Here is a 21,163-nt window from a genome sequence, read left to right as displayed (position 1 = left end):
AACCTGACCGAGCTTGAGAGAATCTGCAGAGAAGAATGAGAGAAACTCCCGAAATGCAGGTGTGCCAAGCTTATAGCGTCATACCCAAGAAGACTCGATGCTGTAATCCCTGCCAAAGGTGCTTCAACAAAGTACTGAGTAAAGGGTCTGAATACTTATGAAAATGTGATATTTCATTTTATTTTTTATAAATTAGCAAATATTTCTGAAAACCTGTTTTTGCTTTGTCATTATGGGGTATTGTGTGTAGACCGATGAGGGAAAAAAAGATGTAATACATTTTAGAATAAGGCTGTAACGTAACAAAACGTGGAAAAAAGTCAAGGGGTCTGAATACTTTCCAAGGGTATTTCTACTTTCCCTTTAAGGTCACCTCAGGACTTGGGCTACAGGTGGCCTAGAGTTTAGAGCGTTGGGCCAGTAACATAAGGTCACTGGTTCTAATACCCAAGCCTACAAGGTGAAAAATCTGTCGATGTGCCCTTGAGCAAACCATAATTTTCTCTGGGGGCACTGTACTACTACTACTACTACGGCTGCACATATCCAGTGCATGTGACAATAAAACATCTATTTTTTTTGTTTGAATTCCTGAAACTCTTTTTCCTGGTAATTTTATTGGGTCAAAATACTGGATAACTAATAGACAACAACTAAAACAAACCAGAAACCTTCACAATATATTTGATCGAAAACAATTAATTATTGAAGCCGCTGATGTTTATTAGGTAGAAGTAGTTTTCCAAGAAAACAAGCCAACCCCATCAACGGAAAAAAATAGAAAGAGGAAAAAGGCCATTTAAATGCAGAGGCAATTGCCAATCTAATTTGTACTTGTACCTGTAGGCGAGGACCATTCTCATTTCATTAAGATGTTTGGAGGAAACGGCGTAAACACAATAGAGGAGGTCTGGAGTAACTGACACACAAAATGTCTTCTTTCAACTAAAAAACTATAAATATGCTTCCAATAAAATGCACAGTAGCATGCGGAAGGTTTTAGGCATGGCAGGCAGGCTGACTCTCCCCATTTAGGGCATCATAACGGAGGAGTGAAGATAGAGCTAGTTGGACTGAGCAGGGTGTGTGTGTGTGTGTGTGTGTGTGTGTGTGTGTGTGTGTGTGTGTGTGTGTGTGTGTGTGTGTGTGTGTGTGTGTGTGTGTGTGTGTGTGTGTGTGTGTGTGTGTGTGTGTGTGTGTGTGTGTGTGTGTGAGTGTGAGTGAGTGAGTGAGGAGTGAGTGGTGAGTGGTGAGTGAGAGTGTGGTGTGGTGGTGAGTGAGTGAGTGAGTGAGTGAGTGAGTGAGATGCAGAGCAATCTTTCATCAGCGGGCATTATTGCTTCTCCCCAAGCAGCCCATCCATCATGTGTGTGGTGACAGTGTGGAATGATATCGCCGAGCCCTCGCATTACTGCTCCTTGAACCTTGTCTCATCCATCTCTCACATCCTTCAGCAGGCCACGCTAATAAACATCCGCCTTGCAGTCGCACAACTTACTGACTGGCCAACCTGCAGCTCAACTCTGCTGTGACTGGTCTAACCCAGCCCCAAGCAGCCCTGGCTCCGGAGCCATTCTAATAGTAATTGATTTTCATTTATTTCCGATATAGACGACAGTCTCCAAGGCAGTATGTTGATAAAAAAAACAGTGGGAGGAGAGAGAGAGCTGCAGCAACTTCATTTTATGCAGGAGGAAATGCTCGGGTCCGCTCTGGCTTTTTTTAAAAGCTAATGACAAGATCTGAGAAATGACAGTGACAGGGCAGGCCTTGGAACAACAAAGCGCACACAGCAATCTCCATCTGACTGATGCTGTTACAGGACACAGAGGAGTGATCCCTTCCACCATCTGTCTCCCCCACCTTACCTCCAGCATGCAGACACTGTTTGGGCAGGCGGTATTAGGCTATCATCTACAAGGTGACAATCATTCTGCCTCTCAAACCCTGTGGTTAACCAGCAAACATAGTCCACAAGCCCTCGTGGCTTGGAATCAATCAAGTTTCATATTCATATCCTTAGAAAAATCTGTTCCTTTCTTGGTCTTTCTCTTTTCTGTGCATTCCAAGTTCTTCCTTTGGCATCATTATGAGGCTTCATCAGAGTTTAACAATCTCTCTTTGAGCCTGCGGTTGTCAAGCAGGAGCCTTTCTTCAGTGTGGGATGAGCTGGCAGTTATCAAGTTTGAATCTACTTTTAAGCAGAAAATATCTCCCAGCCTGCCTCTCTGCCGACAGTCGTGTCTGCCACCAATCAGCCAGTTTGTTTACGGCAGGGAACCACACTGTCCCCCACACATACACACCAGGGGAGATGACAGCACACTATCTACACAACAGTTATTAAAGTGTACACACACACATACATGCACAAGAAGACAACAGACTAGAACTCCTTAGATTAAGTACATATTTCACATGGTTTCCTGATCATAGAGCCTTGGATAAGATATGAAATTGAAATACCATATTGAAAATTGCACCTAAGGTCACCTCAGCAATCATTTCAATAAGCCGTAAGAAATAACTTTAACGATCAAAGCTGTGAACGGGTTGCTTTCATTTGTTAAAGCAGAGCTCAACAGGCATGTTTGTTTTAGGCTCTGTTCCAATGAGCAACCTTGTCAATAAAGTTTACATTCTACTAGGAATTGGGCAACATGATTACTCAAAAAGCTCTGGGAGCCACGCATACCTCATGACAAAGTCAATTGTGCTCCACAGTGTGTTGTTTCTTTCACCGCTGGGGGACACATAGATCAATAGTTCTTCTGTGAAAGGAATTTGCCACTGAAATTTTCATTTGTTACAAAGGGGACCAAAATAGCCGGCAGCATCCTCTGTCACTTCGGCTTTGGCAGAGCAGCCACTAATAAACTACTACCCTTAGGTCATAAACGACAATGGGCAACTCCATGCCAGCTCTCATTATGGGCCGCCCGTATCAATGGCCCCAAAATTTCCTTTAAAATTACCATCTTTCGGATCGGTGTAGCAGGATGTCTGCTTTCAAGCGCTAGTGAGATATTGGACCTGTCAGTGCAGTTAATGTTGAACTACCTTCTAACACCAGGGTTCTGGGACCCTCTGGCCCAAGCTAAAAATAAGATTTGCTTTACCGATGCAAAAAAACTGGCCTTCCCTTCCTCTTGGTTGGGGGCGGAGGTAGGAACTTTGAAGAAGCCAAGATTGATTGTCTGCACTAATTCTCTGTGTGGCTGGAGATATGCAGAGCAGCTCAGAGAGAGAGAGAAAGACGTCTCCTGATTATGAAGTGTCTGTTGAAGCATGGCTGGGAGCCAAGCCTCTCTGCTCTCTCCACTGACCACATCTGAGAAGCATTTCCACAAGCAGACTTCAGACATCATGACATGAGAACTTGTGTAATTATTCGCCCTTTTGGTGATTCTCATTTGAATATCCAAATAATATTCAAATTCCTCTGCCTGAATAAACATATGCTAGTTGTGTGTTCCCTCACATATTTATTTTTGATATCTGCATAATGTTTATGAAGGAATATTTTTGAAGTTTTGCAACTGAGTTCAAAACTACAATTGACAAAACTGATGTACACTATTTATTGTAATCAAATACTTTACAATCAGTCAAATAAATATGGTAGATTTATGAGGTAATAATCAGATGCGCATGGATGAATTTACATACCAAGATATCATCTGATGAGGACACACATACCTCTGACGATGAGTCCGGCGAAGTTGGACACACCAGATCCTCTCTCTGACTGGGTGACACATCGGTAAAGGTCTTGGTCCAGACTAGTCACTTCCTTGAGTCTAAACGAGGCAGCGAACCGCCTGTGGTTGATGTTCTTAGTTGACGCCACAGGAATGTCCTCCCCATTTCTCCTCTGCAAGATAAAAACATTAAGGAAAACATATGTGTTTGTACTTATTGGAAGGACGTTGCCTTAAATCGGGAAGATGACGGATTACTTATTAAAAATCTTTCAAACATCAAGGATGCGTCTGGCTGATAGCACATAAAAGTGTATCTCGGCGGGAGCCAATGAATGGGTCTGTTAAAGCACCCAGAGCTTATCATCTCTGGGATCGTTATCAGACAAGTTTGATGTCAACAGAAGTGCCTCTTTTACATTTTCACCTCCACAACCACCGGCACCGAAAAGGTCACATCGCCTCTCTCACTTTTCCACCCAGTCATCCATGAGAGGAGTTCTCTTATTCCCTCTCTACCTCCTTCTCACCTCCATCCCTCTCGCGCTCTATTTCTGTGAGTCTTATCAGTTCACCCTAGGCTTTAGGGAGGGCTTAGATCATGCCCTCACCTGAACAGTAATTTTCCCATAGCCCTAGCTGACAAAATTGATTTTACTGCATTCTTTCTTAATAGAAATTTCCCCCCAAAAGACATGGCATTTCCTTGAGCCAGGTATTGGACTTGAGAAGGGGTAGAGAGGTGTTTGAGTTATGAGGACACAATGCTCAGTGATATCCTGAATGATGAATTGTGCTGTGGGATAATTTTAAGGTTACTTTTTGTCAGTTGGTGTGATCCATAAACAACAGTTTGACCCGCATCCTTATAAATCAATCCAGAGGTTTGATTTATCCCAGAAACAATAGACCCACTCCAATTTGCATACCACCCCAACAGATCCATAGATGATGCAATCTCTATTGCTCTCCACACTGCCCTTTCCCACCTGGACAAAAATGTGAAAATGCTATTCATTGACTACAGCTCAGCGTTCAACACCATAGTGCCTTCAAAGCTCATCAATAAGCTAAGGTCCCTGGGACTAAACACCTCCCTCTGCAACTGGTTCCTGGACTTCCTGACGGGCCGCCCCCAGATGGTAAGGGTAGGTAACAACGATCACGATCCTCAACACAGGGGCCCCTCAGGGGTGCATGCTCAGTCCGCTTCTGTACTCCCTGTTCACTCATGACTGCACGGCCAGGCACGACTCCAACACCATCATTAAATTTGCAGATGACACAACAGTGGTAGGCCTGATCACAGAAAACGACAAGAAAGCCTATAGGGAGGAGGTAAAAAATCGGTCATTTTTGGACACCGATCATGGCCGATTACATTTCACGCCACAAGGCGACTGCGTGGCAGGCTGACTACCTGTTATGCGAGTGCAGCAAGGAGCCAAGATAAGGCACTAGCTAGCATTAAATGCATCTTATAAAAAACAATCAATCTTAATATAATCACTAGTTAACTACACATGGTTGATGATTTTACTAGTTTATCTAGCTTGTCCTGCGTTGCATATAATCGTTGCGGTGCCTGTTAATTTATCATTGAATCACAGCCTACTTCGCCAAATGGGTGATTTAACACGCTCATTCGCGAAAAAAGCACTGTGGTTACACCTATGTGTACCTAACCGTAAACATCACGCCTTTCTTAAAATCAATACACAAGTATATATTTTTAAACCTGCATATTATGTTAATATTGCCTGCTAACATGAATTTATTTTAACTAGGGAAATTGTGTCACTTCTCTTGTGTTCTGTGCAACAGAGTCAGGGTATATGCAACAGTTTGGGCCGTCTGGCTCGTTGCGAACTGTGTGAAGACTATTTCTTCCTAACAAAGACAGCCAACTTCGCCAAACGGGGGATGATTTCACAAGAGTGCATTTGCGAAAAAAGCACAATCGTTGCACGAATGTACCTAACCATAAACATCAATGCCTTTCTTAAAATCAATACACAGAAGTACACGGCTCAAAAAAATAAAGGAAACGCTAAAATAACACATCCTAGATCTGAATGAATGAAATATTCTTATTAAATACTTTTTTCTTTACATAGTTGAATGTGCTGACAACAAAATCACACAAAAATTATCAATGGAAATCAAATGTATCAACCCATGGAGGTCTGGATTTGGAGTCACACTCAAAATCAAAGTGGAAAACCACTGTTGTCTATTCCATTTGCACAACAGCATGTGACATTTATTGTCAATCAGTGTTGCTTCCTAAGTGGACAGTTTGATTTCACAGAAGTGTGATTGACTTGGAGTTACATTGTGTTGTTTAAGTGTTCCCTTTATTTTTTTGAGCAGTGTATATATTTTTAAACCTGCATATTTAGTTAGCAGGCAATATTAAACTAGGGAAATTGTGTCACTTCTCATCGGGGTATATGCAACAGTTTGGGCCACCTGGCTCGTTGCGAACTAATTTGCCAGAATTTTACGTAATTATGACAAAACATTGAAGATCGTGCAATGTAACAGTAATATTTAGACTTATGGATGCCACCCGTTAGATAAAATACGGAACGGTTCCGTATTTCACTGAAAGAATAAACGTTTTGTTTTCAAAATGATAGTTTCCAGATTTGACCATATTAATGACCTAAGGCTCGTATTTCTGTATGTTATTATATTGTAATTAAGTCTATGATTTGATAGAGCAGTCTGACTGAGCAGTGGTAGGCAGCAGCAGGCTCGTAAGCATTAATTCAAACAGCACTTTACTGCGTTTATTTGAGACTAAATTGATTTTATTGATGTATTATATTAAGTTAAAATAAAAGCGTTCATTGTTTATTCAGTATTGCTGTAATTGTCATTATTACAAATATATGTATATATACATTTTTTAAAGAATTTGGCCAATTAATCGGTATCGGCTTTTTTTGGTCCTCCAATAATCGCTATCGGCGTTGAAAAATCATAATCGTTCGACCTCTAATAAAGGGTAGTGTGAACGGCCCAGTATATCACTGGGGCCAAGCTTCCTGCCATCCAGGACCTCTATACCAGGCGGTGACTGAGGAAGGCCCTAAAAATTGTCCAAGACTCCAGCCACTCTAGTCATAGACTGTTCTCTCTGCTACCGCATGGCAAGCGGTATCGGTAGCGCCAAGTCTAGGTCTTAGATGCTTCTAAACAGCTTCTAGCCCCAAGCCATAAGACTCCTGAACATCGAGCCAAATGGCTACCCAGGCTAGTCTAGTCACTTTAATAACTCTACCTACATATACATACTACCTCAAATAACCGGTGCCCCCACACATTGACTCTGTATCGCCCCCCCCTGTATATAGTTGTTATTTCACAGCTGCTTTTAAATTACTTGTTACTTTAAACTGTTATTCTTACCTGTATTTTTTTTTAACCGCATTGTTGGTCAGGGACTCGTAAGTAAGCATTTCACTGTAAGGTCTACTGTTGTATTTGGCACATGTGACTATTAAAATTGGATTTGATCTGTACAGTGGCTAGCCCTGCTCCCAATCCCAGTCCATACCTGCAGCCACAGCCTGTTGTTCACGGTATCCCGGCCGGTGGCGATGCACTGGAAGGTGGCGTTCTGCCCGGCGTTGACTTCCACATCTCCCAGGCGCAGGAAGTGAGGCGATTTATCTATGGGGAAGAAAACAATTACAGCAGTCATAAACGCAGAGCACACGACATGATCAATGCAGCCCTGCGGTTTCCCAGCACCCCCCTTTTTTCGCCATGTCAGACGGCAAGTCCTAGTAACTACCTCATCTGTCACACAAACACAGCCAGAGCTGAGTGGGTGAAGTGGTTACTGCTAAACACTTTCAATAAACATACACCGCTGCTGGGAACAGCCTGGATTAGTACAATACACACTTGCACCTCAAGTCAAAAGAGACTAGTGTTCTAAGAGGGCTGTGGGACAACAGGAAAAAGGAAAGGAAACCTATGTGGTCTGGAAATAAAATACCCAACAACAACATTAAACTAACATGAGAAGGATGGAGTCTTTTTTGGAAAAAATAATATGAACAAGCAGAGTTCTGATATGGACAGCTAAATTATTCATGGTGATTTGGAAGGTTGGCAGCCCAGATGCTGCGTGGTAGTCTGGAGCGGTGCCAGCAGTAATTGAGCACACGTAACTAGGAGGAACATTTACGAAACAGCGCTAAACTCTGAACACAACAGGACCAAAACGGTTGTCTGGCTTCACACTGTTGTTAATGTCCAGGGATCCTCGTTACAGATTACCTAACGAGCCAAACGATGGCTTGGCTATTCATACTTTGAATACATTAACTATGACTTTATCAATGTATAGAGACACCTAGTTTTTCTCTCTGCAACTACAAAGACATGTTCAAGTTTAAAATTGATGCATTTAAAATGAATTATCTTTCTTCGATTTGACTTTGAGAAGGAAAACTCAGTGCCTGTAGTTGTTCTTGTATTTTTTATTAGTGTTTTGGAGTGATTCTGAATTTAATTGTATTCTATAATCAAGCAGTGAATTCAAGTCACAGCCGCAGGGTAATCCTCCAAATTACCCTGTATACTCTGGTGGAAAAACTGATTAGGGATATTTTATGCACATACCATACATACAAAGAGACAGCATCGTAGACTGCGAGAGCACTACAGTGTGAGACCGAGGCCATTGTGAAGAGAGAAGAAAAGAAGAGATAATCCAATGGACTAGTGATAGGACCTTAAAAGACCCAAACATAGTGATTTAACTCATTTGACTCTAGGGACTATTGCTAAAATAGAGACTGTAAAGCACTGTGTCCAATGGTTTGTCAGCTTGGGTGAGTGCTTAGCTAGTTCATTATCATCAGTGCAATGGGTGGATAGAAGCTGGGTGGTTCAGCACACACTAATTTCACACAGAGCTTAGTTAGAGATCCATCCTAGCGTCAGTGCTGCTGAAGAGCTGCAAGCTTCTCTTGAGACAGGGATCAGGAAGAGGACATGGTGCAAAAGAAAATGGCATTTGCTGATTATCCCCTGTTGGTCCCAATCAAGAGCATTTGTTACTGAAGAGCAACCATGCACTTACTAGGACTATGATTGCTTTACTATAGCACTCACCAAACACTCCAAAGTAGTAAATGGTTGAATGATGGAGAGGGAAGGGTAATTATTATTTAATTATTATTGTTAAATCCAACAGAAATGACCCTCTGGAGTGACGCCATTAGCAGATTATCTCCAAATTAGCCTGGGACGTACCAGTCCCCTGAGTCAATCCACTTACCCCACTGCCAAATGAGGGGTGGCTAGTGCTCAGTACTGCTCACTGCTCAGATAATTTCTCTGGATGCAGCTGTCAATTTAAATGAATGCTGTTACTGTGGAGGCTAGGGCTGTGTCCAAAATGGCATCCTATTCCCTTTATTGTGCACTAAAAGGCTCTGGCCAAAAGTAGTGCACTATGTAGGGAATAGGGTGCCATTTGGAGTGTAACCTAGGAGGTAGCAGGACAGGATGCATGACTGGACACACTGGACTGCACCAGTCTAGTCCTCAAAGGGTGTAGGGTACCTAAACCATCCATTTTACCCACCATTTAGAATTAACTGTCACAACTAACCATGACGGTTAGTTTTATAAAGGTTTGTTACGCTGTTCAAAAGGATTACAGTCCTAGTTAGGAGCTCTTCTCAGTGAAGGTGAAATCACTACCCCTGTGGTTGCTGGTGCTCCTAATTGGGATATCTTTACATTATTTCATGTTAATTATTTTATCATCCTGGATAGACTATATAACTGAGGGAATTGTAAAATCCAAATATCTCAATGTTCAGGTTGGACCCCATCGATGTGTAAGAGTATGAATACAAAGCAAACAACTGTGGACACACACACACACTTATTCAATAATGAAAAGTCTATTCTTTCTAATGGCGTCTCAGATTCTTGGCATCTGTAGAAACTGTCGGAAACATGCTTAACTGTGTCTTTGTGAAATGGTCTCTGGATGAAAATGAAGAAATCCACAAATATATTTAATGGTCAGGTTATCAGGAAGCCAGGGATTTTTTTAAGGTTAACGTTCAAGTACCTCATTGTGCTGAAGTGGGTGGAAGCCAGCTATTACAACCCATAAAGCCATGCTGAGAGAGCACAATTATCCTTTATTACACGGAAGATTCATTTATTAGTATATTTATTTATTCCCTCCTGCGCCAACACTGATGTTTTCAAATGCAGGTCAGCCCACTTTATTATCTTCCAGCAGCAAACCTTGCTCACCTCATCCTTCCCCTCTACCAGGTCACCTTCTTATCTTCATTTTCAGAGCAACAAAAAACCCATCAGCAGCAATGCAGGAGTGTCTGGTAATTACTGCCTGTGTAATGACTTACCACATGGATAGCTCAGAACCTGGATGTCATCAATCGCAATGAAGCCAGTCTTCCCGTCCGAGACCTCCGCCTCAAATATGACCTATCAGAAGAGAGAAGAGAGAGAGAGAGAGAGAGAGAGAGAGAGAGAGAGAGAGGACAGAGGGGGAGAGAGGATGTTAACAACGCTTATTTCCATCAAGTTTTCTCAGATTGATCCCCAATGCTCCATCATTCTGTACAGGACACTTGTAGGTTCTGACAAGAAGCTGTTTGGTACATCCGCTGTGGGCACTTTATGGTGACGTGGGATGTGATCGTAAACTGAAATCAGTCTTGCACACAGATGGGAAAAAAGGACCAGTTTTGTGGGCAGAACATATGGTTCAGCATTAATAGGTTGACACACAATGTAAACCCGAGTTTAACGTGTATACCTTTGTGTGAGGGCTAGCAGGCAATGTCTTACATGCATGGCAGTTTTCAATTGCTGAATCCACAATACAAATTGATGGATGGGCCTCTTCGGCCAACTCACCAAAAATGTGGTTATTTGTTAGAATGTACCCAGCTTGTACTAAAGAAAAAGACAGAGTCCGTCAGCCTTATCTGCCCTTAGGATATATCAAACTGGCTCACATGGTGTTGTTCTATTCTGGACACATAAGTATGCCTAAGTGTTGGAGGGCCAACGAGAACAGATGTACATTTGTATAAATGGTCAATTCAAAAGGTTTTGCCTCCACTTGAAGCTGATTATAGAAAATAACCCTTCAACATTGTGTGCACTTTGTTTTTCACAGAACACAACATTAAATGAATCTTTCTTAGAATTCACAATGTACTAAATCTATTTTGAGATCTAAAGGACAATTTACAGCTGAATCCTGATCCCCTGAATTTCTAAGCATGACTTTCAGCAAGAAATAGAGAGAGACAGAATAAACATTTACAGTAATAGTTCATGCCAGCTGCAGCCTAGCTCTAGCTTAAGGATGGGCAACTTGCGGTCATGTGACGCCCCTTTTGTAAGTCTGCGTGTGAATTCCCCACCCCCCAAAAAAGGCTCAACATACTGTTTTAGCATTTAGTATTTATTAGGATCCCCAATTAGCTAGTGCCGAGGCAGCGGCTACTCTTCCTGGGTCAAAAAGGAAACAACACAACAAAATAAAATACATAATATATATAAATATACATACATACACTGTAGCACTACATTTACATTACAATTTAGCCATTCAGCAGACGCTCCTCATCCAGAGTGACCCACAACTAGTGTATTCATCTTAAGATAGCCAGGCGAGACAACCACACATCACATACATAATACAATACATAATGCAAAGCAAAACACAGTCCCTGTTGTGTTGTTCTTTTTTCTGTTTTTTTTTCATCTGGTTTTATTGCTAGCTTGAGTTACCTGCGATGGCAGAGGGTTCCATTTAGTCATGGCTCAATTTAATACTGTGTGTTTCCCAGCCCCTGTTCTAGACAAGGGGACTGTGAATAGACCTCTGGTTGCATGTCTTGTGTGATACCGATGAATGTCTGAACTGTGTGCCCACTGCTTGAACACAGTTCGGTGCCTTCAGCACATCAACACCTCACACAAAGACCAACAGTGATGCAGTCAATCTCTCCTAAACTTTGAGCCAGGAATGATAAGCATGCATTTCATTGACATTCGTCCTCTGTGTCCATCAAAGTGCAATACGTGCTGCTCTGTCCTGGAACAACTGCAATTTGCTGCACCTGACCACATAACTGGGCAGTATTCCAGATGCGACAAAACTAGGGCCTGTAGGACCTGTCTGCTTGTCTTAGATGTCAAGAAAGCAGAGCAAGAATAGTATAATACAAAAAGGTGCAATTTTGAAATGTGGTTTAGCATCAGTAGTTTTACTCTTATGTCAGTCACTGACAGTCACTCAATTAGCCCATGTCAGTAAAAAAAATTACGTTGATAAGTTAGTCTAGCGGCCAGCAATCTAAACGTGTAGTAATCATGGTCGAATTAGTGACGGGGGGGGGCCCATTTGTATTTGATTTGTGTTTATTATGGTTCGCCATTAGCTGCCAAAGCAGCAGCTACTCTTCCGGGGGTCTGGCAAAATTAAGGCAGTTATACAATTTAAAAAACATTACAATACATTCATAACAGATTTCACAACACACTAAGTGTGTGCCCTCAGTCCCCTACTCCACTACCACATATCTACAACACAAAATCCATGTGTACGTGTGCATATAGCGCATATGTTATCATGTGTGTATGCATGGAGTTTGTGCATGTTGGTGTTGCATCACAGTCCCCGCTGTTCCATAAGGTGAATTTGTATAACTTTTAAACATTTGATTCTACTGCTTACATCAGTTACCTGATGTGGAATAGAGTTCCATGTAGTCATGGCTCTATGTAGTACTGTGCACCTCCCATAGTCTGTTCTGGACTTGGGGACTGTGAAGAGACCACTGGTGGTATGTCTTGTGTGGTATGCATGGGTGCTAGTCGATTAAATAGACAGCTCGGTGCTTTCAACATGTCAATACCTCTCACAAATACAAGTAGTGATGAAGTCAATCTCTCCTGCACTTTGAACCAGGAGATATTGACATGCATATTATTAATGTTTGCTCTCTGTGTACATCCAAGGGCCACCCGTGCTGCTCTCTTTTGAGCCAATTGCAAATGTCCCTCTTCGTGGCACCTGACCACCAATTTTGTTGATAGTACTGCTAAAAGAAGGTTGAAGGTACTGAACAAAACATATAGATGCAACATGCAACAATTTTACTGAGTTACAGTTCATATAAGGAAATAAGGAAATGTAAATAAATTCATTAGGCCCTAGCCTATGGATTTCACATGACTGAGCAGGGGCGCAGCCATGGGTGGGCATATAGGCCCACCAACTGGGGAGCCAGGCCCAGCAAATCAGAATGACTTTTCCCCCACAAAAGGGCATTATTACAGACATAAATACTCCCCAGACAATCCCGAATGTGAAGAAGCCAGATGTGGAGGTCCTGGACTGGCGTGATTACACGTCGGTTGTGGTTGTGAGACCAGTTGGACATACTGCCAAATTCTCTAAATAAAATGATGTTGAGGCAGCTTATGGTAGAGAAATTAACATTTAGTTCCCTTGCAACAGCTCTGGCGGACATTCCTGCAGTCAGCATGCCAATTGCACGCTCCTTCAAAACTCTGTGGCACTGTGTTGTGTGACAAAACAGCACATTTTACAGTGCCTTTTATTGTCCCCAGCAAAAGGTGCACCTGTGTATTGATCATGATGTTCAAATCAGCTTCTCGATATCCCACACCAGTCAAGTGGATGGATTATCTTGGCAAAGGAAACACGTTCACTTACAGGGATGTAAACAAATTTCTGCTTAGAATTTGAGAGAAATATGATTTTTGTGTGTATGTCAGGGATGTTTTATTTCAACTCATAAAACATGGGACCATCATTTTACATGTTGAGTTTATATTTTTGTTCTGTATAGAATTGCAAGAAATTAATACTAAAACCTAAAAACATTTTTTTTCTCTCCTCTGTCAAGACGATGGCCGCTAGATTGTTTTGCTTGCAAGGTGAGGGAAACAACATTTTGCTTAGGGTCCCCAAATGGCTAGGGCCGGCTCTGACTACATCTTGGTATGGATGTGGGGACACAGACCCGCGAGCCACTGCGCACCCCGCCCCCCATGATGAGTATTTTGTGGCCCCCACCCCCATCAAAGTTGCCCATCCCTGCTCTAGCTTAAAGATGATATTTAGATTTTAGCCTGAGATACATACACTTTTAAGTGATCTCCCTCTTAATGCATACGATATTGGCTAAACAAATCTTAAACCAGCACTTGCGATAATTCCAATACGAGGATTATGGTATACATTTTGAAGGAAGCAGTGGATCTAAGTACAGTGCAACCATGGGAATCTGCCATGATCCCCCACCCGCCCCCCCTTCTATAGATCTACTTTCCACAACTAGTGAAAATGGACAGATGTACTGTATTCGGTTAGCAGATTATTAACTCAATATCATGATCTTATTAGAGCCTGGTCTTACAACATAGATGAACAACAACACCTATTAGTCTTTGGGGTACAAGGTGATAGAGTAGCCATTTCCAAACTACCGATTGCAATTTTCAGTTGTCACAGTAAAGAGAAGAGGCTGGACATCATTGAAAATTGAAGTTGAGAACAAACAAAAAACAAACACTGTTGTGACACCCTGTGCTGGAGCAATTATCTTAACTGAGCTAGCTGCAACAGACTAGCCCTTATATCACCCTGCCATAAACCAGTGAGCTCTCCTCAGAGCATCAGCCCCCTGACAGCTCTTTGAAAAGAACAAACTCTGAACCCCTCCAGGTGGGGAGAAGACGGTGACATATTCACAACACAGGCGGAGGATGACAGCCAACGGAATAAAAACACTCAGAGTGGATATATGCAAATTGGTGGTTTACATTTGTTCATCCCATTTTGATTTGAGGAACTAAGGAGTTTACTCAGCAACCTGGTGATAAAGTTAAATTATCCCAAAATGTCTCCACACAATAAATCAATACAGACCAAATGAAAGTCTCTGAAAGGTGAAATACACAGCAAACTCAAATCAAATTATATTTGTCACACGCTTCGTAAACAACATTTGTCGCTGTAATCATCACATACACTGCTGCTACTGTTTAGCATCTGACACTTTAATCCTAGTTAGGCCGGACAAAGTAGAATTACTGTTTAAACGATGCCCCACCTCACTTTTCTCCACAGACCGAAAACAAAAATCAGATGTGTTCTTTTTTTTGGCCAATATATGCGTCTTTTTGTTTATAATACACTGTCCACTCTCCCAAATTGATACCCAAGAGGCCAAACAGCCTCAGATCATGTTCAAGCCTCAGATTGGATAGTGAAACACACAGGCTTGAACCTGCAGGCGACGTGCAGATGTTTCATTTCTCTCTCATTCGGTCATGGCAAATTCCTACTATTTATGTGTCCAGGTTAAACGTGGGACGTCCCTCATTATAAACAAACATTTGGTTAAATTTATGGTTATGCATCATTTTCAGATCTATTAGAAGTGATTAATAGACGAAACAACAATGTAATTTAACCAATTGACTGGCCAGAGATCAGGGCATTCATCGGCAAAGAGCAGGGCAAGCTGATAGTATTTTGGACAACCAAATCGAACTCAAAATGAAATCAAGTGTGTCAGCTGTATAGTGATTTGCGATTCATAACTTACATTTTAACAGTACGACCAGTAGTAGTAGGCCAACCAATAACACCACAAAAGAATGCGTTTGAAGTGATGATTAGCCGCCGAGAACAGCTCGCATGTCCAGCAAGGTACATCGCCAGTGGCACTCACACACTTCATGTGATCAGCAGGTGGGGGCTTTTCGTGGCAGCCATACGAGACAAGGAGGATGCGGTGAGCAAAGTTACTGGGCTCGAATTTAGTCACGCTTTTTCTATATAGATTGATGCTTCTAATTGTGCATGTTTAAACAACTTTTTTTTATGATTGTATTTTTTTCCAATGTTACATTAATTTGGCAGACCTAACTTGATTGACCCTCTTTCTACAAGGCCTAGTTTATGAGAGGCCTAATCATATTTGTATTAATATTTTGTTAACGCCTAGGCAATAAAAATGCATTCAGGTAATTAACTCATTATTATGTATCAACATTTTAATTTGATTACAATTATTTATTGTCAATCATTCTTCAATTTATTAAGCTATACAATTAAGTAGATTAATGAACGATAATACAACCATACATTACTTATTTTTGTAATATAATTTTTAGGATGTATAATGTATGATAGGATGTATAATAGAATATTGCATTATGTGAATAATGTTCATTAATGTTAATTTGTGTATTAATAATAATAATCTGACTGGCCAATTGTGTGAGTCAGGGGCTGGGGCCATAGAGGGCAAAAAATATATAAATAGTATTTTTCCACAGGAGCCCACTCTCAATGTTCAAAATACACCAGAGATCATAATGTATTCACAGAGGATCTATAGTTTATTTAAAAAATAACTGTTGATTAAGGTATCACAAGCACATACAGGTATCTGCAAAATAAAGGAAACACCAACAAAGTGTCTTAAAAGGGTTTACCTGGCCTGATGACTCCTGGCTGTCCCCAGTCCACCTGCTGCTACTCCAGTTTCAACTGTTCTGCCTTCGGCATATGGAAACCCTGACCTGTTCACCGGACATGCTACCTCGTCCCGGACCAGCTATTCTCTCTCTCTACCGCACCTGCTGTCTCAACCTCTGAATGACCCTGCTGGTCATCTATGAACATCTTGAAGAACAACCTGGCCTTAATGGCCATGTTCTATCTCCACCCGGTACAGCCAGAAGAGGACTGGCCTCCCCTCAGAGCCTGGTTCTTCTCTAGGTTTCTTCCTTGGTTCCTGCCTTTTTAGAGATTTTTTCCTAGCCACCATGTATAGCACTTTGTGACATCTACCGATGTAAAAAGGGCCTTATAAATAATTGCCTCTAGCACTGCATCTCAGTGCTAAAGGCGTTACTACAGAACCTGGTTCGATCCCGGGCTATATCACAACAGGCCATGATCAGGAGTCCCAGGGTCGTCCGGGTTAGGGTAGGGTTTGGCCGGGACAGGCCGTCATTGTAAAATAAGAATTTGTTCTTAACAGACTTGCATAGTTAAAAAAAGGTTAAATAAAACATTTAAATACATTGATTGATTGTTGGGCAACCAATGGGCTGCCAGAACAGCTTGAATACGGCTTGGCATAGATTCTACATGTGGACCTAAACCATGCCAGGAAAATGCACCCCACACCATAATATATACTTTGTATCCCTTGTTTACTCAAGTGTTTCCTTTATTTTGACAGTTACCAGTATGCCTACAGTCGGGAAGGCTGCAGTTTGAGCAGCATGCGAGTCAAAAATACAACTTGTTGTGTTGTGGCCATAGACATATAATCCATAGAAGGGTATTGTAACTTCTTACCCTGGTTAAATAGACTGTTACATTTGTATACACTAGCAATGGATGCCAGTCCTGACTTGAATGGGAACTGCCATCGATGGATTATATTTCTATGGTTGGTTGCAGTTGTTGGTTTTGCAGATTTAAAAAAAATTATAATAATATAAAATAAAATAAAAATCGCAGGAAAATCATACAGTTTGGAAGCAAAAGCCTACTGCTGAAAAGAGAAGACTAATCTGTCTGCAAAACAAATCAAAGAAAAAAAATCTTTTTTTTTCCAAATATATATATTATTTGATAACTGCAGCACTGTTTTTCAAAGTAGCTCATCTTGAGAGTCTATTGCCACGACGAGCACATCGGCCATCACAGTGAGTAGCCTATAGCTTCATCTTCATCATTAGGTGAGTCAGTGTGCCACTGGACATTTTATGTAGTAGCCTACTGTAGCCTATGACATATAACAGCCTCCAGCCATTCTCTTTTGGAACATTGCTGTAGGGACTTGCTTCCATTCAGCCACAAATAGCATTAGTGAGGTCGGGTACAGGCAATTAGGCCTGGCTCGCAGTCGGATCCAATTCATGCCAAAGGTGTTCGATGGGGTTAAGGTCAGTGTTCTGTGAAGGCCAGTCAAGTTCTTCCAAAACGATCTCGAGAAATCCTTTCTGTATGGACCTTGCGCTGTGCACAGGGGCATTGTCATGCTGAAACAGGAAAGGGCCTTCCCCAAACTGTTGTCACAAAGTTTGAAGCACTAGAATATCATTGTATGCTGTAGAATTAAGATTTCCCTTCACTGGAACTAAGGGGCCTGAACCATGAAAAACATCCCCAGACCATTATTCCTCCTCCACCAAACTTTACAGTTGGCACTATGCATTGGGGCAGGTAGCATTCTCCTGGCATCCGCTAACCCCAGATTCGTCCCTCGGACTGCCAGATGGTGAAGTGTGATTCATCACTTCAGAGAATGTGTTTCCACTGCTCCAGATCCAATGGCGGTGAGCTTTACACGACTCAGCCGACGCTTGGCATAGTGTATGGTGACCTTAGGCTTGTATGCGGCTGCTCGGCCATGGAAACCTATTTCATGAAGCTCCCGACGAACAGTTCTTGTGCTGACGTTGCTTCCAGAGGCAGTTTGGAACTCGGTAGTGAGTGTTGCAACCAAAGACAGACGATTTTTATGTGCTTCAGCACTCGGTGGTCCCGTTCCGTGAGCTTGTGTGGCCTACCACTTTGCGGCTGAGCTGTTGTTGCACCTAGACATTTTGACTTCACAATAACAGCACTTACAGTTTCCCGGGGCAGCTCTAGAAGGGCAGAAATTTGACAAACTGACTTGTTGGAAAGGTGGCATCCTATGACAGTGCCACGTTGAAAGTCACTGAGCTCTTCAGTAAGGCTACTACCAATTCTACTACCAATTTTTGTCTATGGCTGTGTGCTCGATTTTACACACCTGTCAGCAACGGGTGTGGCTGAAATAGCCGAATCCACTTATTTGAAGGGGTGTCTATATACTTTTGTATATATAGTGTATATAGATTGGAAGTAGCAAGGATGAGCTACAGTGGGGCAAAAAAGTATTTAGTCAGCCACCAATTGTGCAAGTTCTCCCATTTAAAAAGATGAGAGGCCTGCAATTTTCATCATAGGTACACTTCAACTATGACAGACAAAATGAGAAAGAAAATCCAGAAAATCACATTGTAGGATTTTTAATGAAGTATTTGGTCAATAACAAAAGTTTCTCAATAGTTTGTTATATACCCTTTGTTGGCAATGACAGAGGTCAAACGTTTTCTGTAATTTTCACAAGGTTTTCACACACTGTTGCTGGTATTTTAGCCCATTCCTCCATTCAGATCTCCTCTAGAGCAGTGATGTTTTGGGGCTGTTGCTGGGAAACACGGACTTTCAACTCCCTACAAAGATTTTCTATGGGGTTGAGATCTGGAGACTGGCTAGGCCACTCCGTGACCTTGGAATGCTTCTTACGAAGCCAATCCTTTGTTGCCCGGGCGGTGTGTTTGGGATCATTGTCATGCTGAAAGACCCAGCCACGTTTCATCTTCAATGCCCTTGCTGATGGTAGGCTTCGTTACTTTGGTCCCAGCTCTCTGCAGGTCATTCACTAGGTCCCCCCGTGTGGTTCTGGGATTTTTGCTCGCTGTTCTTGTGATCATTTTTACCCCACGGGGTGAGATCTTGAGTGGAGCCCCAGATCGAGGGAAATTATCAGTGGTCTTGTATGTCTTCCATTTCCTAATAATTGCTCCCACAGTTGATTTATTCAAACCAAGCTGCTTACCTATTGCAGATTCAGTCTTCCCAGCCTGGTGCAGGTCTACAATTTTGTTTCTGGTGTCCTTTGACAGCTCTTTGGTCTTGGCCATAGTGGAGTTTGGAGTGTGACTGTTTGAGGTTGTGGACAGGTGTATTTTATACTGATAACAAGTTCAAACAGGTGCCATTAATACAGGTAACGAGTGGAGGACAGAGGAGCCTCTTAAAGAAGAAGTTACAGGTCTGTGAATGCCAGAAAACTTGCTTGTTTGTAGGTGACCAAATACTTATTTTCCACCATCATTTGCAAATAAATTCATTAAAAATAATTTTGTCTGTCATAGTTGAAGTGTACCTAAAGATGCCTCTCTCATCTTTTTAAGTGGGAGAACTTGCACAATTGGTGGCTGACTAAATACTTTTTTGCCCCACTGTATATACTGTAGATTAGAAGTAGCAAGGAGGCACTATATACTGAAGATTGGAAGTAGCAAGGAGGAGTTATATACTGTAGATTGGAAGTAGCAAGGAGGAGCTATATACTGTAGATTGGAAGTAGCAAGGAGGAGCTATATACTGTAGATTGGAAGTAGCAAGGAGGAGCTATATACTGTAGATTGGAAGTAGCAAGGAGGAGCTATATACTGTAGATTGGAAGTAGCAAGGAGGAGTTATATACTGTAGATTGGAAGTAGCAAGGAGGAGCTATATACTGTAGATTGGAAGTAGCAAGGAGGAGCTATATACTGTAGATTGGAAGTAGCAAGGAGGAGTTATATACTGTAGATTGGAAGTAGCAAGGAGGAGCTAGCTATATAGATAGCAGTGTATCTGGGTTGTGCTGATGACATTTCATTTCGTCATCTGCCTCACCTAAAGCCCATTCTTGTGGAAAGCTGCTATAGACCACCAAGTGCCAACAGTCAGTATATAACGTGTGAAATGCTTGACAGAGAGAGGTATATTTTCTGGGTGATTTAAATATTGACTGGCTTTTATCAAGCTGCCCACTCAAGAGAAAGCTTCACACTGTAACCAGTCAACCTACCAGGGTAATTACAAACAGCACAGACATGAAATCATCAACATGTATTGATCACATGTTTACTAGTGCTGCAGAAATTTGCTTTAAAAGCAGTATCCAAATCCATCAGATGTAGTGATGACAATATAGTAGCCATATCTAGGAAAACCAAAGCTCCAAAAGCTGGGCCTAATATAGTGTATAAGATGTCATACAAAAAGTTTTGTAGTGATTCCTATGTTGTTGATATTTGTTGTGGTTTGTATTAAGGAGCAACCAGACGCTGCACTTGACACATTTATGACGCCTCTTGCACTGAGATGCAGTGTCTTAAAGATGCAGTGTCTATTACGTGTTTTAGTTTTCTATTATTTCTCTGTTTTATTTTTCTGCTTTGTTGGGAAGGGCCACTAACTAAGCATTTCACTGTTAGTCTACACCTGTTGCTTACGGAGCATGTGACAAATAACATTAGGTTTGAGACTGCAGCTGGGCTGGTCCTACATGGAGCCTGCATGCGCTGCACATACAACCCCCCCCCTTTCTCTCTCTCTCACACACACACACACACACACACACACACACACACACACACACACACACACACACACACACACACACACACACACACACACACACACACACACACACACACACACACACACACACACACACACACACAACCATGATGTGTGTGTGTGTGTCTGTGTGTGTGTGTGTGTGTGT

General features: G+C 41.9%; 1 protein-coding gene across 14 annotated transcripts in view; it reads right to left on the bottom strand.

Annotated features, from left to right (window-relative positions):
- Nucleotides 1-21,163, bottom strand: part of LOC118398716 (receptor-type tyrosine-protein phosphatase kappa-like) — a 169,779-nt gene that overhangs the window by 90,413 nt on the left and 58,203 nt on the right. For all 14 annotated transcript variants that reach the window (XM_052471045.1, XM_052471046.1, XM_052471051.1 and 11 more), the window contains 3 exons: nucleotides 10,115-10,196; nucleotides 7,267-7,382; nucleotides 3,700-3,874 (listed from right to left, as the gene is read on the bottom strand). In XM_052471045.1, the coding sequence (XP_052327005.1) occupies nucleotides 3,700-3,874; nucleotides 7,267-7,382; nucleotides 10,115-10,196 (373 nt within the window). The remainder of the gene's footprint in view (nucleotides 1-3,699; nucleotides 3,875-7,266; nucleotides 7,383-10,114; nucleotides 10,197-21,163) is intronic.

The sequence above is a fragment of the Oncorhynchus keta genome, chromosome 19 (genome assembly GCF_023373465.1).
Source record: "Oncorhynchus keta strain PuntledgeMale-10-30-2019 chromosome 19, Oket_V2, whole genome shotgun sequence".
Classification (NCBI taxonomy): Eukaryota; Metazoa; Chordata; class Actinopteri; order Salmoniformes; family Salmonidae; genus Oncorhynchus; species Oncorhynchus keta.
The sequence above is the reverse complement of the archived record's forward strand: the minus strand, read 5'-3'. Positions and strand labels throughout refer to the sequence as shown.